The sequence below is a fragment of the Molothrus aeneus genome, chromosome 6 (genome assembly GCF_037042795.1).
Source record: "Molothrus aeneus isolate 106 chromosome 6, BPBGC_Maene_1.0, whole genome shotgun sequence".
Taxonomy (NCBI): domain Eukaryota; kingdom Metazoa; phylum Chordata; class Aves; order Passeriformes; family Icteridae; genus Molothrus; species Molothrus aeneus.
In genome coordinates, this window is record NC_089651.1 from 24,037,933 (window position 1) to 24,063,869 (window position 25,937).

The 25,937-nt window shown below is 43.2% G+C and overlaps 3 protein-coding genes across 5 annotated transcripts in view; 1 reads left to right on the forward strand and 2 right to left on the reverse strand.

Annotated features, from left to right (window-relative positions):
- The window catches only part of CKAP5 (cytoskeleton associated protein 5), a 54,548-nt gene extending 46,753 nt beyond the window's left edge, over window positions 1–7,795 (forward strand). For all 3 annotated transcript variants that reach the window (XM_066552735.1, XM_066552736.1, XM_066552737.1), the window contains 7 exons: window positions 321–396; window positions 1,194–1,382; window positions 1,494–1,628; window positions 2,140–2,223; window positions 2,317–2,476; window positions 4,092–4,246; window positions 5,438–7,795. In XM_066552735.1, the coding sequence (XP_066408832.1) occupies window positions 321–396; window positions 1,194–1,382; window positions 1,494–1,628; window positions 2,140–2,223; window positions 2,317–2,476; window positions 4,092–4,246; window positions 5,438–5,692 (1,054 nt within the window). In that variant the 3' untranslated portion in view covers window positions 5,693–7,795. The remainder of the gene's footprint in view (window positions 1–320; window positions 397–1,193; window positions 1,383–1,493; window positions 1,629–2,139; window positions 2,224–2,316; window positions 2,477–4,091; window positions 4,247–5,437) is intronic.
- On the reverse strand, window positions 371–18,618 carry F2 (coagulation factor II, thrombin). Its single transcript, XM_066552738.1, has 15 exons — window positions 18,538–18,618; window positions 17,479–17,642; window positions 16,512–16,536; window positions 16,261–16,311; window positions 15,670–15,775; window positions 15,457–15,587; window positions 13,482–13,778; window positions 13,006–13,119; window positions 12,581–12,708; window positions 11,939–12,102; window positions 11,442–11,615; window positions 11,147–11,325; window positions 9,842–9,912; window positions 8,867–9,096; window positions 371–449 (listed from the first exon to the last, which is right to left on the reverse strand). The coding sequence occupies exons 1-14, from the start codon at window positions 18,614–18,616 to the stop codon at window positions 8,953–8,955; spliced, it is 1,827 nt and encodes a 608-aa protein (XP_066408835.1). The 5' UTR covers window positions 18,617–18,618; the 3' UTR covers window positions 371–449; window positions 8,867–8,952.
- A 5,304-nt stretch (window positions 18,619–23,922) lies between these two features.
- On the reverse strand, window positions 23,923–25,876 carry ZNF408 (zinc finger protein 408). The gene is given in 9 exon segments (XM_066552533.1): window positions 23,923–24,003; window positions 24,005–24,159; window positions 24,162–24,363; window positions 24,365–24,523; window positions 24,557–24,894; window positions 24,897–25,371; window positions 25,373–25,554; window positions 25,557–25,610; window positions 25,819–25,876. Coding segments are annotated over 9 exon segments (1,704 nt in total).
- Between the last annotated feature and the right edge of the window lie 61 nt (window positions 25,877–25,937).

A 25,937-nucleotide genomic window follows, 5' to 3' on the forward strand; every position in this document is an offset into this window, starting at 1 on the left:
TAGTCATTTTGTAAGCAAAGAATGGTGTCTGTAGAATCACTCAGCTAGCTAATAAAGAATTATCACTGATTGTGATCAGAATTTGAGTGTACAGCTGGAGGCAGGCTAAACAAGCCAGCTTAGTATGGTTCTTTGTGCTTTGAAGTTCAGCAGACTGTCTCTTAAATTCTTATACTAAAAAGAGAGAAGGTAAGAGCTGTTGCACATCTGCTGGGTTAACCCCAGTCTCCAGTGTGGTATTCTGTGTTGAGTTGGTATTGTTTTTTTTTCTTATGTGTAGTACTTTTTCTGTATAACCTTTATAAATTTATTCCTTCTAGTGCTCTGCTTGTCCTGCTCCAAGACAGTCTTCTAGCAACAGCCAGCTCTCCTAAGTTTTCAGAACTTGTCATGAAGGTGAGCCTGTAGTGGAGATTTTGAACTTACATGGTTTCTCTTAATCATCTTACCTGAAAGAAAAGACGGAGTTAAAAAAATTAATGTCCATAATTTGAAATATTTCTTACAACTTCTATAATTCTGATCTTACTAGATGTCACATATAGGGAATTTAGGAGGGAGCTTAACACCTGTTAATAGTTTACAGAAGCTTGTGTACACTAATACAAACTCCACACAGAGGTGCAGTCCTCCATACAGTCACCTGCTGGGCTTATTTGCTTGAGCACAACACTGTACTATGGATTCAGACAGTGCCAGGCAGGAGCTGACTTCTGTCCTGTCATCTGTATTGACAGGCAGAGTAAACAGGCAAATGTCTGCATTTAAAGCATGAGCATGATCACTTCTTGCCATACAACACCCTTTTGTAACTGGTTAAGATTTAAAGACTGCTCAGGCATTCTTAATGAGGTTAAACCTAAAGAACTTGTTTATGTGTAGGTATACATAGCATATATTTATGTATTATCTGCTGAAATTTCTTCACACAAAGCATTCAGTCTCCAGTTATAGGTTGAGAAATCAGTGCCTTACGTATGCATCAGCTCTAAAGAAAGATCTGGATACCGTACAGCCAGTTGCAAAGAGAAAGTACGCACCCAGTGCAATTCTAGCTTGAGCAGCAGACACAGTGCATGCCTGTATGGTGTGCTAGCAGAGTGAAGTGGCTCAGTGATAGTGTTGTGTAACTTCTTATATAATCAAGTGCTTCTTTCTTGAGTTGTCTTCTTTAAGTCAGCCTCTCATTCTAGTGTCTGTGGAGAATGGTGCGTCTTCTTCCGGAAACCATCAATAGCATCAATCTGGATCGGATTCTGCTGGATATCCACATTTTCATGAAAGTCTTTCCCAAAGAGAAGCTGAAGCAATGTAAGAGTGAGTTCCCTATTAGGACATTGAAGACGCTCCTTCACACCCTGTGCAAGCTGAAAGGGCCCAAGGTCAGAGCAATCACTAGTCATGTATTCTTAAATTGGATGTTCATGCAGTCTTTAGAGTATTTCCTCTTTTTTTTTTCCTTTTTTTAAATTCCCCTTTTTTTCTCATTTTAGATCTTAGATCATTTAACAATGATAGACAACAAAAATGAGTCTGAGCTAGAAGCTCACCTTTGTAGACTAATGAAACACGCTATGGAGCAGACTGGAAAAGCTGATAAGGATACAGAAAAAGGAGCTTCTCGCATTGTAAGTAAAGATGTGTTGGCAGGGGAAGGGGGTGTAAAGCAATTCATTTAAGAAACAAACTAAATTTTGTGTAAGCAGTAATTCCCTTTTCAACATGGAACTAATGTTGGAAATGGTCTTGTAAAGTGAAATTTTCATTTACGGCTCTTTTGGGAATTTGGTGTTTGTGTTTACCTGAGTATTCTGTGCATTTCCCAGGATGAAATACTCTGCAGGAAATTCAAATGTATAGCAAAAGTTTTATGCTGAATGGTACTGCATCTGATCTACTAAAAGTTAGCCATATCCAAAGCAGGTTTTAAACACTTCTCAAAAGGAGCCCGACATCTTCATGATGTTCTTGCTCACATTCTGTGTATAAAGTGGCTATGTAGAACCCTGATCACTTCAAGGTTTTCTTCATCTTGGAAGCTCTGTATCCAGCTAGCAGTGTGAGGGTGCCATGGGTTTGTCTGGTTTCTTTTTTATTTTATTCTTTGTTTTTAAAGTCCCCTTTTGTTTATTTATTTAGGAGGAAAAGGCTTCAAAAGCCAAAGTCAATGATATTTTGGCAGAAATATTTAAGAAGATTGGCTCAAAGGAGAACACCAAGGAGGTGAGTGCCCCCTTCCTGCAAGAAAGAGAGCATGATACACTAGAATAGTGTATCCAGCAGTTGTAGTAATACATAGCAACTCTTCCTACCCAGGGTCTGGCAGAACTGTATGAATACAAAAAGAAATATTCTGATGCAGACATTGAGCCCTTCCTGAAAAATTCCTCACAGTTCTTCCAAAGCTATGTGGAAAGAGGCCTCCGACTGATAGAAACAGAACGGGAAGGGAAAGGACGCATTGCTACTTCTACAGGTACGTGTTATAGCAAAACTGATTGGTTTGTGAGAAGCAGAACTAGAGCAGTTACAGGTCTCCTGGTAGAAATTAATATTTGCATACATTTATGGATTTCTGAAGCAAGCCGTTTTCTTGCTGCTTGAGTTGCTTCATGAGGCAGCATTCTTTGTTTACAAAAACAGAAGTTAGAACCATACTGAATGTAGAAAACATCTGAAAGACTTGGCAAACATGTGGTTCTAATCCATATCCTGTAGTGTGGATTGAACATTCGCCTGTGTTTCATGTGTCTGGTATCAAGAATTGGTTCTGCAAGGTATAAAGCTGGTTTAAAACAGCAGCACCAGCTGTCAGATTCTCCTTTCACCTTTTTACTAAAAAACATATCGGATGCTTTTAATAGTATTATTTTCTGTGGAATTGGAAAGCTTACTTTAAATAACATGAACTGTTTCTGCAGAATTTGTGATTAATTGGATGAATTACTGTAAAACTGTTTGTTGCTGAGTCTTTTCATTGCAGATAAATACAAAGGAGTATTTAATGAAATGTTAGGGAAGGAATGTGACAAATTATTAGCTGACAGTAAAAGCTGATACACAGTCTAGCAAAACTACCTCTAACCTTTATTTCTTACTCATTTCATAGTGTCCTGTGAAACTTAAGCCTTTTTTCTACTACTACACCTTCTCCTATCCCTGTATTGTGGATTTCTTTAGGAAGATGGATTATATGAGGTTCTTTTAGAACTTCCTATGTAGGACAGAAAATTCTACCTTGCATTGTAAAAGTCTGTACAACTGAGTAATACTAGTTCAGCAGTTTGCAAAACCTAATTTACATGCCTAATTTACATTTACAGTTGTCTTTTTTTTTCTTCCCTAACTTTGTCTGATATAATAAAACATGCTGTTCCATATTGCAACAGTGCTTTATTTAGATTAAGGTATAAATGCTTAACCTTTATTCTCCTTTTATCTATTTTAAACACCCTTGTCATAAATTAGTGAGAACAAATCCTTGTCCATGGTAAGTCTTATGAAAGAATTTGCAATTCTTTTAATAATGGAAAACTTTTTTTCATCATGTAAATTCCTTTTCTAGTCTCTTGGTAGGGAAGCTTTAAAAACCTTGTTTATGTGCATTCCAGAAATCGCTCTTTGAGACTGTGTTGGAATAAAAAGCTTCAAGTTGCACAAATGAGAGATAAAGAGGGGTTAGAATCAGTGGTAAACCCAAAAGTATGACTTAACTAGAAAAAGACAGACAACTCCAAGCATTTCTCACCTTGCCAATTGCTCAATTCTCCCCTTGGACATGTTCACTGCTGATGTACATCAGCATCATCTTCCTCTCCCTGCACTGTTCTCTTCAGCTGTTGGCTTCAGCACTTCTAGAGCTGCTCTGCAGCCATTCCTTAAATTTCTCCATTTCTTTTCTTGGTTTTCAGTTGTCATTTTTGCAAGGAAATGAAAGGCCAGATATATCTATACTAGCAAATGCAAATAACTAGCAAATAATAGGTTGGTTAATTCTTCATCCATTGCATCTTATCACAAGGAACTGACCAAGAGGTTTATGCTTTTCTGATGTTTTAAATCTTTTAACTCTTCTTCCCCTCATCTTCCAGGAATTTCTCCTCAGATGGAAGGAACATGTGTTCCTGCGTCTACCCACACTGTATCTTCATCTATAGGAAACACAAATGGGGAGGAAGTGGGGCCTTCAGTTTACTTGGAAAGATTAAAAATCCTCAGGCAGCGTTGTGGCCTTGACAACGCAAAGGTATTGTACTTGACAACACTTGTAAAATCCCCTGGAGAGGCACTTGATTTGCACTTACTTACTTTTTTTTTTTTTTTAATAAGAATTCAAATGCCAGAAGGCAGATTCCAATCAGAATTTATGATCTTTCATTTATAATGCATGTCCTAGCTACTCACTGCATGTCACTATGCCTAGTATAAATGGCTTTAATCTCATTACTTGGCCAAGTAGGCTTGCATTTCAGTCTGCTCTGTCTGCATTGCTGGTGTTGTGTACAGGTTGTTTCTACAGGCCTGCAGCTTATTATCATTCCTTGATGGGAAGTTGAGTCTCAGAAAGGTTCAAACAATAAGTGTTCTCTAAAAGTTAACATCTCAGAGATTAATGATGTGGAAATTCTAGACTTTCTGCTCTAAAACTACCATGAGAGCTGATAAAAATTTGAAGTTTTGTATATTTTGGGTGTGTGGATACTGAGGTGCAGGAATGATAAATGAGCTTAGTACTGGAAATCTGTGGACCAAAATTTCTTAGAGTTCAATGACCTGTGTGTTAGGAATCTAATGCCAATTCCTGAAATTTGAATTCGGCCATGTGAGAAGTGATGTTCACGCTAGGAATAGTCATCCAGATGCATCACTGTTTTAACTTTTGACGCAAATTTGAGTATCAGCTTAGAGCACTGAGGAGGGGAAATATTTCCTAGAACATAGTAACAAGGTAAGTAACTCAGATGGAAATATTGGTAAAAGAACAGTGAATTGCCACTTTAAGTCTTTGACAGGTTCAGTCTTGCCAGTTTCCTCTTCTCATTCTTCCAGAAAATTCATTGTCTGCTGATGTTGCACATAGGCAGGGATTTTTCTCTTGTGTTAGAATTTAGGCTGTTCAAGACACTGGCAGTCTATCTCAGTAAAACTCTAGTCTGCAGGGAATTTTTTGATCTTGAAAGACTAGTTTCTTTGTGTCCCTGTTGACATAAAATTAAACATTAACTACTCAGATGATTGAGCATAGTAATTAGCTTTGCATGGTTCTGACTTTGACAGCAACTGACTTTATTGCTCCAGATCCACTTGTGTTGTGGTGCTCTTTGCCTTTCCTCTGTTTTTATTGCTTGAAGAGATGAAAAGCCATTGATGATGATTTGTACATTTTCTATGGCCTTTACCACTATAGGTCTTGACACTTCCCTTTTCTCCCTCATAGCAGGAAGACAGACCCCCTCTGACGTCTCTGCTCTCTAAACCAACACTCCCTACAGTTGCATCCTCTACAGATATGCTTCACAGTAAGCTCTCCCAGCTGCGTGAGTCCCGGGAGCAGTACCAACATCTGGACCTGGACTCCAATCAGACTCATTCCTCTGGCATTGGAACTACCCTGGCTTCACCCTCTTCTGCAGCGGCCAATATTGATGACTTGAAAAAAAGATTGGAGAGAATAAAAAGCAGTCGCAAATAGAGATGCAAAGAGACGGTATCGCTGTTGCTTGGGGCTGTCTTCAGCTTTAGTTTACTAAACTAGAAGTCTTCATAGTTAAATGGCCTCGTTTAGGCCTAATGTATACAAACTGGTTTATGTATAATACAGTGGATTTTGGGGGGTTGAGTCATTGTGGCACAAGTATTTGTACATAATCTGCTTCTCAATGAGCATCTCTTTGACAATAGAAGGCTGTCTGTGTATTAGTTTTAGTGTACAGACCTGTAAACAACCATCCTCTTGCTCAGACTAGTTTCTCATGACTTGGGGTTTTTATTTGTAAAGTTGTCTTTAAAATCTTTTCCTAGTTCTTGACTCTTAGAAAACCTTTAGTGATTTCACTTTTAATTTTGTGAATTCTTCTCCATGTAATCCTTGAACTGTTGATTCTGTATGGACACATGGCATGAAGTAACTAATTTAAGTGTCTTTTGTAAATAAAGTTTGCATTAACTATACCAGCCTCTATAGGAACAGCAGCAGCTGCTGGTTAGAGGTCACTCTCTATTTCTGAATGTTAGTGACTGGGCATCTAGAAACTGAACTAAGCTGACATGAACCTTGGGGTTTGGATACACTGTAAGGAAGGAAATACACTGTCTGTGGGTGCAGTCCTGAGACTTTGCACTCTTCTATGAGCAGTAGTACACTTTTTATATAGTTGCTTTTTTTGTTTTGGAATGTTTCTGTAACTTGAAAATATTTAGTTTGCTGAAATGTTTATTTTGAATTATCTAGTCCTTGTGATGCCTTTACCCAGATTGTGGTCCCAGCTGAGGGAGCTTTTTTTGAGGGAGCCTGCTGCTGACGATATGGAATAGAGTAGCATATGGTCAGTGGACTCATTTATCCTGAACTCATCTGGTTAAGCAGTGTTCCTCATGCAGGTAAACCTACATTCTTTTTGCTCTTAAACATCAGATGTTACCATTTTTTAACTAAGACACCTAATAGAACTAGTCTGCAAAAGTTGTAGCCACTTCTTTTTTTTTTTATGAGTGAAGAGCCTTTTTCAGAAGCTCCAAATAATGAAGATTTAAGGCAGACACACTGCGTATCCTTTCTAGCCCTTTCATTTCTAGGGAGGTCGTGTATTTTCACCTTATTGCTGCACTTCCATGTGAAAACTGGAAGTGTAGCATAAATTGCACATCTGTTCCATAGCTAGAACAGAGTTATTGAAGGGTTGGACAGGCAGGCTTAAAATAGCACACTTCTATGCTAGATTTTTAATCTCTTCCATGTAACTGCTGCTTTTGTTGTTTGCTATGTAGACCAGCAGTCTCTGCCTGAGAGCCATTGCTGAAACTGTCTTGCTTGATTACAGTAAAAACATGACTTTAAATTAGTACTTGTACTACGGATCTATGCCAGAGCTTCTGCAAATGTCTGAAATCTTCCTTTCACAGGACCCCTAGGCTGGGGTTGCAGTTGACATAATGCTGCTTGGTGCTTATGGTGAGTTTGCACACTGTGATAGCAGGTGATCATGAGCGTTCTCCATCCTGTGTTAACTGATATGATGCCATTCATTGCTCCACTGCCTCCATTTAGTAGTCAGTCTCCTCTCATAACCTGAAATGGGTGTGCACTTGTGGAACAGAGCTCTGTTACAAGTGGAGGTTTGGCCCTTATGGGTAAGTGCTGTGGTTTAGTGCACTTAAACCGGGGCGGTTTGTGAATAGTTTGTGTTGGCTAGAGTTACTGCCACTACCTCTCAATTACTAGCTGCTCTCTGAAGCTTAGTGACATTTTAATTAATCCATATATTCCTTTACCATATTCAGCAGACATTCTGAAGAACTATTTGTTAATTAGCTCAGGATGTAAAACAGCAATGCCTGCAAACCTGCATAAACTATTTTAAATTCAAAGCTGACTCAGAAGTGAAATACAGGAATAATTGAGTAGCAGAAGATATAGTTGTTTTTATGAATGAGTTTTTGCCCTGTGTCTTTGTAGTGTTTGGTTGGACTCAATATCCTGGGAGTTCTGAACTAAAACTTGTGCACATAAATTAATAAAGCCTAATCTTTAGCCCAGACAATATTTAAATAACATTAAACTGAATTTTAAAAATGATTCTTCTGTATTGTTTGTAACAAGTCAATATGAACAGTGACTTTCTCCAGAAACTGTATGGTCCTGGTTCCCCTCTTTTGTCACAGATTTGATAGTAGTGAAGGGGGTGAGGCTTAAAATTTAAACATTAGAAGGGCTAAATATTTTCAGTGTTCAATGTATGTGGTTATCAATGACTTTAAACAGTCATGAAACTTGAGATGTTGAGGTTTTTTTCTTCAGATTTCATTGAGATGTTGGTTTTTGTGCTTTATTTGGGAAAAAATGTCATGATTGTTTTAGTAGAAAATTGGCTGGTAAAGAATTTGTATTTACTGCTGTACTTCTGGGTCCTCAGTGGTCCACAAATTCCTGCTAAAGAGGAGTTTATGAAAGACTGAAGCTTGTTTTTGGAGAGATCCCATTGTAACACAAGCAAACACCTATAGTGCAGGATGTTTTCACTGCAGGTTTTGACAATGACTACACAAATTGCTTCCTTCAGAATTTTGCTATGCAGGTAGAAAATACACAATGAGGACCCAGCACCACCTGCTGTGTAGGAACTTACTGGAAGTGCTGCTTAATGTATTCAAGCCACTATTCCTTTGTAGGATGAATTGCACACAGTGGTGCTGGTATTTATTGCCGGCTGTTGTAGTGTGAACAATGTTTGTCTGATCAAAACAGCTTCTAATTGCTTTACTTTTGACATTGGTGTCTTGTGGAATGCTACAGGTACTGTAGGGTGGTTATCTCTGGTACATACATGGATCAAAAACTAGAACAGGATATTAGTTGTCTTGAAGGGAGGAAAGTGCATGGTGCATGAGGCCATAATCTTGCTTGCTGTGACTGACAAGGCCATTATGTGGGGTCCAAAACCTGTTGATTGTAGGTGATGGAAGGGAGGGGAATTTCAAGCACAACAGGTAATTAGCAGTATAGCTAGTGCTGTGGTGCTCCTGGCTACTGTCATGACTTAGATACAACCGCATCTAAACTCAGCATGAATAAAAGGAAGAAGATGGGTTTCAGAGCTTTTATTTTCAAGGGATAAGACCTTCCTTTTGTCAAGTTGTAAGGATATACCTTGTTTTACTTCAGGATCTTCTATGCTTATGTTTTAAAGTGGAGCATTGTTGCAAAACTGAGACCAGGCAAGGTAAATGCTTCATCTATCGCCCTTGATTTTCGATGACTTTTCGTATCCACTTTTTCAGGCGGAATACGTGGGTGTAAAATCCATATTTGCCATCTCGGTCACAGCCTTCTCCCCATGAAACTATTCCCACTTGATACCAACGGTTGTCATCTGGGTTCTAAAGTAAACAAAAAATGAGATTGGCAGAAGGAGCAAATGACCTTGATGGAATTAGAGAATCATTAAGGTTGGAAAAGACTTTCAAGATCAAGTCCAGCCTTTGACTAAACACCACCGTGTTAACTATACCACAGCACTAAATGCACTCTTTCAGTGAAGAAATTCCTCCTGATGTCCAACTTTAACCTTCCTTGGCTCAGCTTGAGGCCATTTTCTCTTGTGTTTTGTTTAACAGGAAGAAGAGGCCGAGTGCCACCTAGCTATAACCTCCTTTCAGGAGGTCTCCCCTGAGCTTCCTTTTTTCCAGACTAAACAAGCCCTACTTCCTCAGCCACACCTCATAAGACTTGTGCTCTGGATTGTTTAGCAGCTTGGTTGCCCTCTCAGATCTAAACCTTGGATGAGCCCCAGTCTGTTTAATGATGGATGCTACTTTGGGATTCAGACTGGCACCTCCAACAGAGTTTGTTGGAGTAATTCTGTCTCTCCTCTTAAATCTCTAATTAAAAATTGGCCATCACTCATGCATCCTCCAGGTGATCTCCCAATATGCTGAGAGCTCAGTATAGAAATGAAGCTGGATGACTGCAGGATTGGTCTCCATTGCTCACCTTAGGCATGACCTGGGTTTGCTTCAACCACTCAGCAGTGGCTCAACTCTGCTGCTTTTTTTAGACTATGAATTTCAGCACAGAACAAACCTATCTTCCTATGTCTTATAAGCTTGAACTTGTTGAACATACCTTCATTACAAAAGGTCCCCCACTGTCCCCTTCACAGGCATCTCCTCTCTTTAGCGCATCAGGACTGTAACCTACAGGCAAGAAAAATGGACATTTGACTGTAGGGGCAAGTGGCTGGTGTTGGCCATGTTTTCTTTAAGGTTTTGGGATAAATGGCATAAATGTTTTGGGACCCATGAAAGTGCTGATGCTGTTAATTCGGACTTCTGTTTTTCATATATGTAAAAATTCTAACTTTGCATCTGTCTTTGCGGCAGTCTTGAATCTACCCTCTGCTCTCATTCTTGTTTTTTCATCAGAATTGGTGTTAGTGTCAGTTGCATTGACACTGTACAACAGCTGTAGCTTAAGCTACTGTGCTTCTCTTGTCTTACAAACTTATTTGTAATAGTCTATTTTCCCTCTTCTTCTATTTACTATAGAGATTCACTGTTATCCCCACTTTTACTTTCCTGTCACTTAAGTTCTACTTTTCCTCTCCCCAGCTGTCTTCCTAAAGTATCACTATGAAGAGGAAGAGGATTTCATTCATTCCTGATAAACTGGATAGTATCTCTGCACGTTCCCATCACTCGTGTCTCCATTTTTTCTGTATGTCTGTAGCTCAGCTATTTCATAGAATGTTGTTTAGAAAGAGAATCCATAAGAGCTCTGTATTTTCAGCATGCTTGTGTAATTGGCTTCCATCCTAACTAAAGCAGTCCCATGCATTTAGATGCAAGCAGCACAAATTTAGTCAAAAATCTCAAGGCTTGCTTGTAGGAACTGATGAAGTCCGCACAAATGAAGAATATATCAGAAACTATTAAACTGGTACATAAATCCATACTAACTTGGTAACTTGAATTCTGTGTCCCCTTCTCACTCAAAAAGGGTATGATGCTAGAAGAGATTTAGGAAGGCAGGAGCCTTCAAAATATGTGGCCATAAGTATGAATGGGCTTCAAAAGCTAGTAGATAGGATAATAGGTGTGCAGCCTTTAATTTAGGAAGTCACTGAACTGCTCTGTACTAGCGAAAAGATAATTTTATTTGTGCTTAGTTCTCCCACAGCTGCTGCTGCTACATAGTACCATTAGACTAATACCTGACACAGGTTGTTGTTGCAAACTTTATTCTTAGCTTTAAGTTCTCCAGCTTTCACATTTTCTGAGAGCTGAGAAATTTCTTATCAGGGGAAAGTTATTCTTTGTGGAGGGCATTTGCAAATTTATCAGAAAGTAATCTAGCTGCATGAGTCACACCAGGAGCTCAGAGCCCTTGACTTCTGTGGCAAGCTGTGTCTGTGACTCCAGTGTTACTTACCTGCACAGAACATGTTGTCAGTGACTTTGACTCTGGTGGATGCCTTGCAGGTACTTTGATCTACAATGGGCACATTGACTTGTTGCAGAACTGTGGGCAAGTTGGAGGGGCTAGTGGCCCATGTTTCTTTCAAGTTTCCCCAACCAGTTACCCTCCCTTTGTAACCTGCCAGCATCAGCCTGTGGAAGGAAGCACAAGTATAATTAAATGTATTGTACCAGCTTTCTTCTGCCTGGCACTCTTAGTGCCAATAGCCTTGAGAAGTCATGTTTTTCTCTCTCTCTCTTTTCCTCACCTCTGCACGACTTCTTTGGTAGGCAGGCAGACAGGATGGATGTAGTCACTGAAGCTGATGGGTCTCTTTAAGTGCATGAGTGCGATGTCTCGGTCCATGTTCTCTTTCCAGTTGTACTTGGGATGGATGATTATTCTATCCAACAGAGCAATCTTCTCTTTATTCTTTTCATATCTGAAATAGTTATGAAGGAAAACTCGCTGTACAGTAGCAGCTGAAAGTCTTCTGGAGTTTATGATACTCTCAGCTTTGTACCCTCTGAGACAATGCTGTCTTTACATAGGAGCACCCTTTTAGATTTCCCAGGCTTCCTTGTTCCCTTTCACTTCAACCTTTAGGATCAGCAAGAGAAGCAAATGCCCCATTAGATCCTATTATTGAGAGGCATGTGACATTAGTTATAATACTTCAGTAGATACTGAATGACAGCCCAACTCCAAAGTATCTCATTACTTCAAGAGGAAGTCTAGTTCTTTCCACTTCATTCAGACTCTTACTTTGCTCTTACGTGCTTGCCAATCCGCACCAATAGGTCACTTGTACTTAAGTTCTTGTCCCAGGGTGGATAAAAAAGACAATGAGCAGCAGTCAGGATCCAGCTGTCACTGATAAGGCTGGCACCACACAGCAGCTCCTGAGGAGACTTTTTGTAGAGCATCACCTGCCTGAGAGATGAGGAGGAAGGAAGCCCTTAGCAGGACTAAATGGATCCTAGTGTCTTGCAGAAAGTACAGATTTGGCAGTGAGGAGGAAACAGCATTGCTCTATACTGACAAAATGGAGTGAGTAGCTCTGTAGCAAGTCTTCCGTGGACATGTATATCCTCTGTAGTAGGCCATTTATTTACCCCATTTCTTTTACCTGATGAAGTTTCTCATCCTTTTCATTCCAGCAAAGCTGGAAAGAGGAAGACATGAAGATGAAACACACCAACACACTTGCTTTCTCCAGTGGTTGCATACTTGATTCAAGAGTTTCTTTCCAGCTATTTTAGTACTCCTCTGTCAGCCATTGGAGAAGCTTTGATTAGAATCTATAATTTATGCATGCTGCCTAATATAGGAAAGCCCTTTTATTTCTGCCTGCTTGAGCTGAAGAGAAGGAAAACACAATTCCCAAAGACTATGTGAAGACAATACTTGCCAGGGGGAGCTGCCAACTTCTGCATCATCCCCACCAACAATTCTTCCTGTGTAGGAATCCAACAGCTCCCTCTCACTTTTGTCTGTTATCTTTTTCTTCTCAAATAAAGGACGAGTGCCACAATCTGAAAAAACAAGGAATCTTGGCTTTGCTACTCTACCTGAATCACAGTGGAGAACTATTGTCTGAAGTCAGCATGCAAAGCTGGAAGATCTTAGGAAGTGCTTACTAGCTCCGTGATTGGAACTGGATATTGACTTTTGAGAGTTCCTCAAGGAATTTAAGTATCTTCCCCTGCTTTTAACAGCTTTTAGCTAGCTCATGTTTCTTAGGAACAGTGAATGGGAAGAAGCTAGGTACAGCATGTTTGCAGAAGGGATAGCCCTTCTGCAAACATGCTGTACCTAGAGTTTTTGCTCACCTGCTTCACCTGAACCAAAAGTTTTTTCATCAAAGAAGGGTTTGAAGTCTTTTGGAAGAGTAGAACGTCCTGATAGTCCCTCAGACTCTTGGTTCTCATCCTCTAGCGAGCTGTCTGAGAGATGGAAAGACAAACAAGGCAAAAGGTTTAAGTGTAGTTGCCATAATTATCAGCAATGTAAATGTTCCTTTCCCCACACAGAAGGTCTGATGAAGGAATGATGTTTTAAAACACCAGTGCTCTTTTTAATGTGCCTTGTCCACCAGTGTGAATTTTCAGGGAGAACACCTCAGAGAGGTAACAGTGCTATGCACCTAAGGCAGGTTAGTACACGTGATATATGAACAAACAAGACTCCCGTGTGCATGGGCACGTACATCCTTGTCCATTCCTCCCAGGCCAAGCATTTCATTCTACTCCTGTTATATGCCACTGCCTCAAATATGGGCCTACCCAAACCTAAGCAGATTTCTCACCGCAGTAGTGCAGATCACAGTAGTCAAAGTAGGGCGATTCATTTGTGACACACCAGGCACCCTCATCATCTCTGTCTGGATTCCGACAGTAATTCTCCTGCAGCTCCACTTCTGGGTCAACTTGTTTTCCATGGAGCACCTCTTTGGCTTTCTCAGAGTTCCATGGTAGACACTTAGATCCAGACACAGTGACTGAGAGAGTCCCTGTGTAAAGCATGCCTTTCTCTGGTTCACAAGGTTCCATTGGTGCAGGTTCTGCAGCCCGTGGAGTGAATGGAACTGTTGTTCTGTCTTCACCTGGAAAGACAGAGGGCTGTGATTTAAGCCACAGCTGTGCACTCAGAAGTGCTATTAGCAAATAGTACCAGAGCCCCTTAGTAAAGCCTAGAGTTCCATGGGGCCTCCCAATATGTTTAGGAACTCTCACTGTGTTTCTATGCATGGGGTGGCCCTCTAAAATATTGCAGTGTCAGAGATGGCTCAGCAGTATGTGAAGCGAGGCTGGCACTATTCGTCACATTTCTCTTTGTCACTAAGATATGAGGAACAATATTGTGTTCCCTTCTGGGGCATCTTTGAGAACCAGCTCAAGGGATGGGTAGGTGTCTCAGGCATCATAATTCTGCTGTATTAGCTCCTTCAACACCTTATTCTAAAATGCATAACTAAGCCATATTTGGGGGAGCCTTTTACTGTGATATTCTACTAAAATAGCAAATTTAACTTTTGCCAATGTTTCTAAATCTAATGATAAGTGAAAAATTTCCCTGCAAGACTTTTCACACTTTTTCTTGCAAGTGTCGTAATGACTGCAAGTTTTAAGCAGCATTTCCTGAAGGAGTGGGTACTCAATAATCTCTTTTGGCTGGGCATCAAGGTGCCTTCTCCTTGTGCACAGGGGGAGTCCCCATGTGAAGAGATAGCCCATTTGACTATTCACTCTGGTGCACAACAGCCACTGGGCAAGTAGTATTCACCTTTATTGGTAGGGCTGCTTCTCTTTTTTGACTCATGTCAACATGATTATAAAAGATCTGTGCACAAAGGCTTTTCTAATCCTGCTACATCCATGCACACAGGAAGTGTAACTGTAAGATACTGCAGGTCAGAAATTAACTGGTGAACAGAGGTAGCACAGATGCCCGATGGCCTCATGAGGCATCTGTGCTACCTCTGGCATCATGCCCAGTGCCTGGCCTCAAAGCAGAGCAGTATTTCTTTTCAGTTTGTTAGATTCTGCAAAACAGAGCAATGGTAATGGCTTTTGAAATTTCAAAATAACCCCATGTCAAGAAGGTTGCTGACCTCTAACTTTTGTTTATGAGTTGTTGTTTCTAGTCTCTGTTTTTGAAAGAGAAACTTCTGCTGTGTGAGAAGGTTCTCTCCTTTACCAGTTCTTCTGAGACAGAGGCCAAGCCCCAGGGAAGATGGCTCTGTACTAGGGAGAAATGGGAATGTGTAAGTGTAGGGGGATGATCCTCCATGTTCAGTTCAATTATGAGAGAAGTGCATCTTCTCTTTACTTGAGATTGTGAGTATTAGACTGCATACCTCTACAGGAGAGAGTGTTTAGGCAGGCAGTCAAGCACACACTGTAGTTATTTTGTCCTAAAGGTAGGAATTCAGACCAAAAAACATTATGACTCGTGGCTGTCTCTAATTTGAGACAACTGGGCCAGGATTTTGGGGTGACTGACTAGAAAATACTGTAGTACATTCCAGGGTACTGCTGACACTGGTTTTAAATTAGATCTAGATTAGCATAATCTAGAGAAAACAGCTCATTATGTATGGGCAACTCAGTGACTTTTCTTCCTCAGCTCCTTTACCCTTTAAGATGCAGCTTCTCTACTCCTACTGACCTCTATTCATGTAAGCATTCCCCCTCCTTAACCCTCTCCTTGACTGCCTTAGTATCAGTCTCAGTGCAGTGTTTTGCTGTGAGTGAAGGGCTCTCTGGAGTGCTGGGGCATACCACACACGGGGATGGGACACGCCTCCCGCTCTACCGTTGGGTCTCGGGTATAGCACCATGGGCCTTCTGAGTTGTTGTCTGGGTTCCTGCAGTAGTTCTCAATGAGGTTGGGATAAATGGTGGCATTAAATCTATGAGAGACAAAGCTGGTTAGGCTAGGAAGGAAGGACACCACAGAGAACTCTTAAAGAGGTATGCAGGAGATGAACTTACTTAGGAATATGTGGATATTTGCTTGTCCACACTTGACATTCAATCCCAGACTTGGTTTGGCTAATTGTTCCCTGATAGTTCTGGCCCAGCCCAAGAGCGCAGTTACCTGTCAAAATCCCAACACAGTGTAAGCCAGTCAGGGGAACTGGATGTTGCATTTTTCAAGATCAGAAGTACCATCTCACATATCCCTTTAACTTTTGCTGGGTGCATGAGCCTGCAATAGCAGAGGCATCCTCTTCCTGTGAGAAGAGCACACAGCCTAAGCTTTCTCTGCTTCATCAGAGGGAGCTATCCCTGAGGGCTCTGTGCTTTGCTTTGGCTCAGAGAGGCTGCTCACACCTGACTGTGTCGCAAGGATAAGGATATTCACTCCATACTATTTCAGTGCACAAACTAGATTGTTTGTTGAAATGATTACTGGGGAAATAAAGAGTAAGACATAATTTCAAATTCCTCCCCTGGTATTTTTCTTTAAAATTAGATGGCTTCTCCAACATCAGTTTAATTTTTTTCTGTACAATTTCTGCAGGAAGCAAGTTCCTGGCACTCACTGTATCAAGAAGATTGAGGTCAGCATGAAATTCATACCTTCTAGACAAGCATCCAGAACTGTCCTGGCCTTTCCCAGGCCCTGACATACTAGCAAAATAAGAAGAAAGAGACACATTATATGAAAGGAATCCAAATAAGCATCATCATTTGAACCAGTTTATCATCTAGGGACAAAACACAAGTGCTTAGCCCTGGAAAGTGAGCTCTTAAAAGAGGGAGCCATCTCTCCAGGATGGGACAGTGCATCCTAAGGAGTAACAGTACCTGCAAGAATCAAAACAACTTACCTTGGTATTTTGACCAAAATATATCCTGTAAAAAAGATGAAAAAAAAATTAGGGACACAGAACATCAAACCTTTCTTGGCTACTGCTATTCAAACCAGTAAGAGAACATCCCATCACAACAAAAGACAAGACTAACCTAGCTCTGTTTATACCAATTACTATGGAGTCAAAGCAAAAAATGCAATAAAAAACCACATTCCCACACATCAGACTCAGGAATCAAGACAATACTGTTGTTTCTAAGGAGACCAAAGATGTTTACAACCTTCATCAACCTGCAGAGCAAGCAGTGCAGGTAGTGCAGTGGGCTACAGTACAGAAGTCCAAGCAGCTGAACCTGGAATTTCTAAGGCCACAGATCACATGTAGGTATTGGCTCATCTCTGCCATGCAGCCTGAGGCTGATTGCTTTTGAAGTACTCCAAAGAGGTAGTGTCTTGCTGTCTTAGGCTCCTACCTGTTTATCTGGTTTTTTTTGGGTGTGAAATTCTGACACCAGCCTTGGGGCTAGGAGCAAATCCCAAAAGGATGCAGCACAAATTTGGCAGAGTGAGTCTGGAAACTGGAAAAATGGGCAGGGTGTGCAGAAGCTCAAGGGAGTCTGAGGAACCTGCACTTAGTGTTTTGACTACTATGCCAGCGCTTCTGTGAGTGTCTGGGATAGCAGCTCATATGTGTGTGATACCATGCTGAGCTAGTGGAAGGTGCTATTCAGGACCAATGGCACCTTGTCACTTTATGCATAGAGAGGGAGAGAAAAGAACCTGAGCTTTCAGGTGTAGTCTGTGCAGTGTCTCAAGGAGGGAAGCTCCCCCTAAGGAAGCCTGAGCTTGCCATGGGGTGTGCACTCATCAGCCTCATCTTTGGTTCACAGAATTGAGTATTACAACCCTGGCCCCTGGCTGTGTGGGCAACCTGCTGGTGTCTCCCTACAGAGGGTGGCTGGGGGATGTTTCCTGGTACATACCGTCTGATCGGTGGATTCAAGGGCTTCGAAAGCCTCCTCATAACTGCATATCTCCTCCAAGCACTCTCGCTCCAGGTTTCCCTTAAGCATCTCTTCTAGAAATCCCTTGTTGGCACGTCGGTGGCGCTTGAGCAGTGACAATGCCTGCCCCTTTTCCAGGAAAACTATCAGGTCAGAACACTGCCAGTCAAAGGGCTGCTCACAGCCAGAGGGCACCTTTGTCTCCCCTTGCAGTTTCCAAAAACTGCATGCAGCTGATGTGGTGATCCCACAGCCCAGCCTCCCCCAGCCCACCACACAGAGAGGAGAAGCCCTGTCAGGTCTACACTTGATGATCAGAGCAGGCTCTCTGGAATTCATCCCGTCACAGCTCCCATCACTTACAAGGAACAGAAGTGACAGAATACTGCTTCCTCAACAAAGCTGCTCTGCTTATTTGCAGTTAGCTAGAGGCTTGTTTGCTTTGAGCCTGCTGGTGACCCTGTCCCCAGCCACTGTATTTCTGTCTTGCAAGCCTCAGACCACTGCGATAAGCACAGCTTGGTTTCATTTCATATTCAGAGCCCCTGATTTGAGACCTGGAGACAGATCTTCCCCTACACAGTAGTGGGTCCAAGAGGACTTAACCTCATCTTAAGAAAAGATAGTTAGAAGCTCTAATAAAAGGAGCAGTGGGCAGGAAGGTGGCATATTTTGTATGACCTAAAGTTTCAGTAAGAGACAGCTGGGGAGGCAATGGAGAATTGAAGTCACCTAGGTCAGCTGAGAAACTATCCCCAAAAGCCCAATGGTTATGTTAGACTTGATCCTGAACTAAGCCACAGTCTCCTCCTGCCATTTCCCAAGTGATTCATAAAATGCACTGAGTTGCTGTCACCAGCTGACAGATGCAGCTGCATCTTCCCCTGTTCACTCCATTCTCAGCACCCTTTTGCTCCCAGCTTCAAGCTTTTAGCCTCCTGACTTGAGGAAGAAAACTTGCCACCTGTGTTACCCCTGGAAAGAACTATTCCCGTCTTCCTCCTGTCATCTACTGGGACTTCTGCCCTTGAGTCTTACCTCCATCATGGCTCAAGGTGAGGTGCAGAAGGCTGGAGAAGAGCAGGCCCCTCAGTATGCTGGTTTTGGTCTGCGCCATGCTGTACAGCCCTGGCTGCAGGGGAATTGCAAAGGAAGCAGAATAAGCAGAGTCACAGCCCTGCTGGGTTAATATTGAACCAGAATGAAGAAACAGGAGTCCAGGTCGTGGTGTGTCAGGGACAGTGGGACTCTTATCCCTCCTCTCTTGGCATCTGTCCCTCCTATCAGAGCATCTTCGTTTCCTTACTTAACTTCCTATTTCATACTTAGGAAGATGGCATGAGTAGCAAGAGGACATTTGTCCCAGAGAGAGGTACCTCTGCCAGCTCACAGCCATTCCCACCAGAGAGCATGCTCCTTTTCCCTGGCTTTGCTCCTGTGCAGCCGATGGCACCATCACTGCCTCCCCACCATGCTGGTTTAGGTCCCTGCCTGACTCTTCTCAAAGGCTGTACTCAAACGCAGGAAGATTTTGAGACCTCCTTAGCCACTCCCAGTCCTTCTCTTTTTAGCTACAAGCCCCCCTGATTCTCCCTAGTGCTCAGTTTTCTTTCCTTCCCACAGTTATCAGCAAGCTCAGCCTCAGCTATTTTGGCACCACAACAGCACAGTTTCAGTGTTCCTCCTTCTCCCTTGCCCATGACAATGAGCAGAAAGGATGCCTTTGACAGCCCAATTGGAATTTAAATTTTCCTCCCAGTTAGGTTAGTTAGCAGTGCCATTGGCAGTGCATTCTTCCCAATACGTCATAATTCCCAGCTGAGTGGAGGAGGATGAAGCAGCAGGAAGGCTAGGTTCCCCCTTTTCTTCCCCCCCATAGTGGAACGTACTAAAGTCCATCCAAAAGGAAACAGAAACTCTGACAAGCAGGGAGCTAGCGCACCCAAAACCAGCCAGGAAAACAAGGGCTTCCAGGAACAGGGAGAGAAGAATGGTCTGGATGTCATGACATCAGCTATTAAGTCAGGAAGTGGACTACCAGAGCTGAGAAGGCTCTAATGATTGCTACAGCAAGCAGACTATTGGCAAGAGTGGAAAAACAGGGCAGCATGGAGGTAGTCTCAGGAATTGCCACATGGAACAAAAATGCTTCCTGCCAGCAGGGAGCATATTTAGTGCTGTGCCTCTGTGCAACTGATACATCTGTAATGTTTATCTCCATAGAAGAGTGCAAATATTAGCATTAGGGTGGCTGAGCAATGACTCTGGACACTGGTACAAAGAGCAGTTGCAGAGGCTTCCTTCCTCACATAATAAGAGTATCTCCTGTTCTCATCCACACACATCTCTACTCCTCGCTATGGATTTTGGAGAGACACCTTTAGGAATGGCTGGGATTCCCTGGATGGAAATGACCTGGGTGGAGAGTGTGTGAATGGGATTAGACACAACTCTAGAAATACCCATGCTACTTAGCAGGGGAAGCAGCATTTAGGCAGAGAGCACAGGCAGAGACAGGGAAAAGCACAAACAAGAGTGGTGAGGTCAGAGCAGCTGCTGTGTCCAACACAGCCACCTCCACTCCTAACTACAGGAGGAGCAGCTTTCAGTCTCCTCAATCACTTTCATTTCTGCATCTCTGTCTCTTCCTTATAATAACCAGGCAGCATTTACACTGCAGCTTAAGTCAAGGTTGTTATATTTATGCATAGATTTTTACCCTCGTCTTTCCTTTAAAGGAAAGGTCTTATCACCTTCCATGGCATCATGCAGAATATAAGGCTAACTTTAAGCAGCAATACAATTCAGCAGTTAAGCTTGGTTATCAGACAGGTATGAGTATCTTCTAATACCTACCTATGCCAGCTTCCTTAAATGTTACTTCTGCTCTGGTTCCTACATTTATTTTGTTGCTTTGTAATAGGAGATTTTCACTACATCCTGGGGCACTTTCCAGCCCTTTCTTGTGTCTCACAACAATGTCAGTAATTAAAGATGCTGACTCCTCATATTGTGGCCTTTCTCATTCTTTAATGTGCTTCTAGGGCTCCTCTCTGTTTCTCCCATTCCTGTGGTTAGCCTCTGCAGCAGCACAGCGTGCATCAGCTATCACCTCTCCAGGGGTGTGACTTCCATCCCTCCAACATTTAACTCTTCCATTCCTGCAAGCAAGTTTTTATAATTTCATTTTCTTTCTGCCTTCACTCACTCATGGATGATGGATGCTATTTTCTTTCTTAGGACAAGAGAGTTAAGATACCTTTATCATCCAGAGTGACAGTTTGTAACACAGTTAAGAGTTTTGATCTCTTTCCTTCTATGTGTTGATTCATCTTTTTAAGTAAAAAAAGCCTTTGGCAATTTTTTTTTCCTGTGTAACTACTTTTTCAACTTTCAGGGAGCAGAATATAGGGGGTTTGGCCTTGGCCCATTTTCTTTGACCTTGGCCCGTGATGGATAGTTTGCTCGTTTGCTCATTGAGGCATTTATCAATCTCTTCCTAAAGGGAGTTATACAGTTTAATCAAAGCAACACCTTGGATACAATCACAAAGATGAAACCCTTATCCCTTCACACAGGGGTTCCCCTGTCCCTGAGGGCCAGGGAGCTGCCAGATGGGGTTTCCTTCCCTTGCAGCCTGTTCCTTTTCATTCAAACATCTTGGTCAGGTTTAAGCCAGTTTACAAGTTGGCTAGGGATTGAACCCTGACTGTGGTGTGAGGTTTAAATGTAACACTTGTGTGCATGCCTGACACCTGGTGTCACCCTGCCAGCAGGAAGGACCCCAATCATCCAAAAGATCTTGGCACTTGTCACCCAGGAGTGTTGCAGCAGCACCCCAAAGCTTTGGTGAAGCCCTGCCAGCATGGTGGACTTCATTACCCAGCAGAGCTGTGTGCTCGCTGCTTGAGCCTGTACTGGTAATGGGTGCACAAGATCTCCAGCCAGCTGAGCAATCCATGTGTCTGCTGTCCCAAAACTTAACCCTCACTGGCACTGAAAGGCAGCATGCTGTGTAACTGCTCCCCATGCCAGCATATGGCATCAGGCAGGCACACATCCTTCTCCTTGCTATCCTATTTCCCTTCTCACCAGCATCCTGACAACTGCACCAAATGTAATGCACTGGCATGAGGGCTTGTTATAGATTCCAATAAAAAAGGCACTCAGAGCCTACAATGTAGTCATTAAAATACCATTTACTGGACATAATAGAAGAAAGGGTATGGCATTAGATAATCCCACATTCCTTCAGATGCTGCAAAAACCAAGCTAAACAGCACTGCACAGCTATCCAGTCAGGCCACAGCACCCTGTACAGATCCTATCCATGCTGAGGTTCACCAGCACCATGGTCTTCAGGGCTTTTATAGGAATTTCCTAGGAGTAAACAGATTTATGCATCATTTTGCTGTCAAGAAAAAGGTTGTTCACATGAGAACATGCTGCTTCTAAGACAAAGACATGGTGGTGGCATCACTACCAGGGGCCCATGGGAATCACCTCCTGGTGAATCACCTCCTCCCCTCAGAAGTAGCCAGCTAAGTTTATCTTGCAGCCAAGTGATACGTGCAGCAAGGCACAGACATGCTCCCCCCTACTCAGATCAACAGTCAGGTGACCAATGTTTCTGTGAAGACCTCCTAATTCATAATTGCTCCTTCTACTTCTCTCCTGTTACCTTGGGATAAAGAAGCAGGTCAGCTATTTAGGCAATAGGGGTCTGGGTTCTCCCTGCCCCTTTCCCCCATTGCTCCCCCTTCTCTCCCAATTCTGCTGTGACAGAGGGCACACACTTCAAACACAGCACATGAGCCCAGCTCCAGTGAGAACATTCCGCAGCTGTGTCAATATTTGAGTTTGGATAGGCACCAAAGAGAGAACAGTAGGAAGTACTGCACCTTCAAATACAAGCCCCCTCACATGCATGTGCTCCAAGCACTCAGGGAATACTTAGCTCACATGCCCCTATAGAGAAAATGATTAAAAATTAGGACACCCAAAGGTTTATCAACTGAATTCACCTTCCATCTTTACATCACATCAAAGTGTCATGGATCTCACTCTAGCACCTTGTCTGCAAACATGTCATAAAAGTTAATGAAAAAAAATTTAAACCACAAAGTGCAGCTTTTAGGAGTGTCACATAACTGCATTCATAGCACCCCAAAAGGGAACTATACTACTTATGATTCCCTGGTGCCTTGTGCAGTGGGCATAAGAAACTCAGAGAATTTAAAGCCACTAAGCAAGACTAAATAAAAAAATGGAGGAATTGCAAATGTGTGAGAGGCATAAAACAGAGAGCAAAAATAGCTAAAACTGAGGATTCAGCAAATCAAAGTGGTGTTCCTATAACGTGGAAAGAGAGTGCAGAGCAGGCAAGTCTGAAAGACCTGTTAGGTCTGGCATTGTCAACTCTTCCTAGGAGGTCAAGTTCACATAGCTGTGCATTCCATTCCTGCAACAGGACTAATTAACATCAGCATGCCTCAGTTGGCAAACAGGGACTGAAGAAGATGGAGCAGAGGGGATATTGGGATGTAGTTCTGGCAGTGCTGTCTTTTAATGTTTTGGTGCAGGGGTAGGAGAGAAGGGGAAGAGAGGAAGCAAGAATGTGTGAAGAGAAACAAGGAAAAAAATTATTGAACCCAGTATGAACGTGGAGAGGAAATGGACAATCTTCTGAGCGGGGATGAACTAGTCAACCTTTATGTGGAGAGGTGAGGAGCCTTTCAGCTGGGGACACTGAAAATTGCACAGTGAGACACAAAACTATCCTTTTCATGTCCTCAGATAGACTATCTAGTCACCATAAACAAAAGAAACTGACAGCAAGCAAACCAGGTGACAGCAGAGAAGGAACATTCAGCCCTAGCTCCAAGGCAGGACTTTGCTTCTGCTAATTGTGAAAAATGCTCTTCATATTACAAGCTACCTTGTAAACACTTGGAAAGCTGCTTACCAGTAATGTCTGGCACCAGCATGAGCTTCAAATGATCAGAAGCGTTGCTTAGCTCCAAGAGTAAAAGCCCAGGAAAGTGCTTGAATAGCAGCAAGTAATTAAAAAACTTGAAAGGAAGGCACTGTTCAAAGTCACTGCTTTGAGACTTTTCCTGCCTTCCCCACAGTGCACTGTCACTGACTGACAATGTAACACAGACAGAACAGAAGCACTGCTCATTAATGCTGTGTCTTCTCTAGGAAGTTATTCCCATCAACAGCCAATGCCTTCCCTGTGCCAGGCCCAGCATGTGGCATATGTAGGCTCATAGCTTCAGTGAGCAGCTACTGCAAAGACCCAAGTTTATACAGGCAGTTAACCCCAAGACTGCTAATTCTGCCTGGTGCTGAACCACAGGGCCTTGTTGCTAACAGAGAGATGAGAGAGCTAGGTTTTATTTTGGTTTTTTACCTTTGTTTTTATAAGTACAGAAGACCAGCCAGGGCATGTTGGGACAGCCAGGTATCAGTCTTGACCTCTACCACTTCTGCCATGTCTCCTGAAGCCCATCCCCTCCTGGATGATGGCCACATCACTCAGTGAGGCCTCATCCTGCACCAAAATGCATTTGTCCTCAAGCTCGGAGAGGATGATTTTGATTATATCATTTGCTGATGGACACATAGCTTTTGTCCTATGTGCCCCAGGATCTGGGATCTGCCTTTAGACTGGTAAGTAGCAATGCAGTGAGTGCTGGCTGTGATCAGCAGCTCAGCCTCACTCACTGGCCTCAGCACCTCCACCACGAGCAGGGTGAGCCCTGCTACAAGCCCCCCCAGCTGGCCCTTTCTCTGTGGCTTCTTTCTTGCTGCCTGAGGTAGGCCCACAGCAAGTGAGGCCACTGTAGTGGCGAGTTCCTCAAAGTTCTTTTACCACCTTGTGGGTGAGCACATGGTGCACAAGGCTCTGGGAAAGGGCATAGCCCATGCCACAGAGCTCACATTTGCAGGGCTTGCCAGCCAGGTGGGATTTCTGATAGCCCCACAGCTTAGTGGCCAGGGTGTAGGACTTGCCGCACTGCTTGCAGGTGAAAGTGCACTACCCCATGTGCAAGCACATGTGGTTGCACAAGGAGCTGGAGTTGGCCAGGTGACACCCACATATGGCACACTGGCACCCCTTGGGACCAGCTGGGCCAGTCCCAGCAGCCAAATGGATCTCCCTGTGCATATAGAGAGAGAGCCAGCATGCAAAGGCCTTGCCACACTGCTGGCAGGACAAGGGGTGCTGGCCAGTGTGCAGGGCCTGGTGCTTCTGCAACTCTCCTCTGGGGCAGCAAACCTCGTTACACTGGGTGCACTGGAATGGCCACACAGCACCGTGGGCCAACCCATGGGTCTTGAAGCTCCCTTCTGAACTATAGCTCTTGCCACACTGTGCACAGGAGAGGCTTTGTGGCCAGGGTGGACAAAGTGGTGCTTCTGGGGGTGGCAGAGCCACAGGATGGCTTCATCATACTCCCTGAAGCACCACCTGTGCTCGATCATCCCCTTTTGGGACAGAGATTTTAGAGGGGTGCTTGGGCTGCCAGAGTAATCCTCCACCAGCTGTGTATACTCCTCCTGCCACTCGGGGCCCTTCAGTAAGCCCTTCCCCCCAGCCTGTGGGAAAGCCAGTTTAAAGGTTTTGGAAGCTTTGCTCTCCTTCTCACAAAGCTCTGCAGTCTCTCCTTCTGTAGGACTGGGCTTCTGAGGTTCCCGCCCAATTGTCCTGCCACCAGAATCCTTCAGGCACTTCTGGAGTGGGCTGGCCAGAGCATGCACCTTGCATGGCTTGCCAACCAAGGGAGCACTGAATCAAACCCTGGTTGACGGAGACAACAGATCCAGGTCTCCAGGACTTGCTGCCTGCTGTCCCATTTCCACTTTTTTCTGCTGCAGATATGGGATCTACAACCTTATCCAATTCTTTTTTCCACCTGCCACTGGTCTTAATGGTTGAAATGGGCTCGACATGCTGATTCTCAGTCCCCAGCATGCTGGCTTGTCATGGCTCATGTTTGGAAGCTTCTTGCAGCCTGTGAAAATATTTGGTGGACAGCCTGCTAACACAGGGTCACTGAGGACTGTGGTTTCATCAGCTACCACCTTGGAGACCTCGGGATCCCCTGCACAAACACAAAGGCATGATGGGTGAATTAAGGCTGGCTGTTATGTTGACATGATTGCTGCTGGATAAGAGAAAGATGAACGCTGGAGATGGATACTCTGCTATGCAGTAATGCTGGGGCTCTGCCATGAGAACCATTACTTTTATGATCTTTTTCCCTTTTAAACTGGGGAAGAGGGACGAATCTCCGATTTCTCACTACCGACAGTACCTGTGCAGCATTCCTATTGTTTCACGACAAGTATTTCTACGACGTATCGCCATGACTGGCATAAAACAGGGCGACACGCTCTTTTCTGGGCTGGCAGCTCCTAAGAGCGATGCA

Excerpts from the sequence above, each read along its gene's own strand:
- F2 (XM_066552738.1), bottom strand. The coding sequence starts at position 18,616 with ATGGCGCAGACCAAAACCAGCATACTGAGGGGCCTGCTCTTCTCCAGC. Across the intron at positions 17,643-18,537 it reads CACCTTGAGCCATGATGGAG|TTTTCCTGGAAAAGGGGCAG; the intron begins GTAAGACTCAAG and ends CTGACCTGATAG. Across the intron at positions 16,312-16,511 it reads ATTTTGGTCAAAATACCAAG|TATGTCAGGGCCTGGGAAAG; the intron begins GTAAGTTGTTTT and ends TTATTTTGCTAG.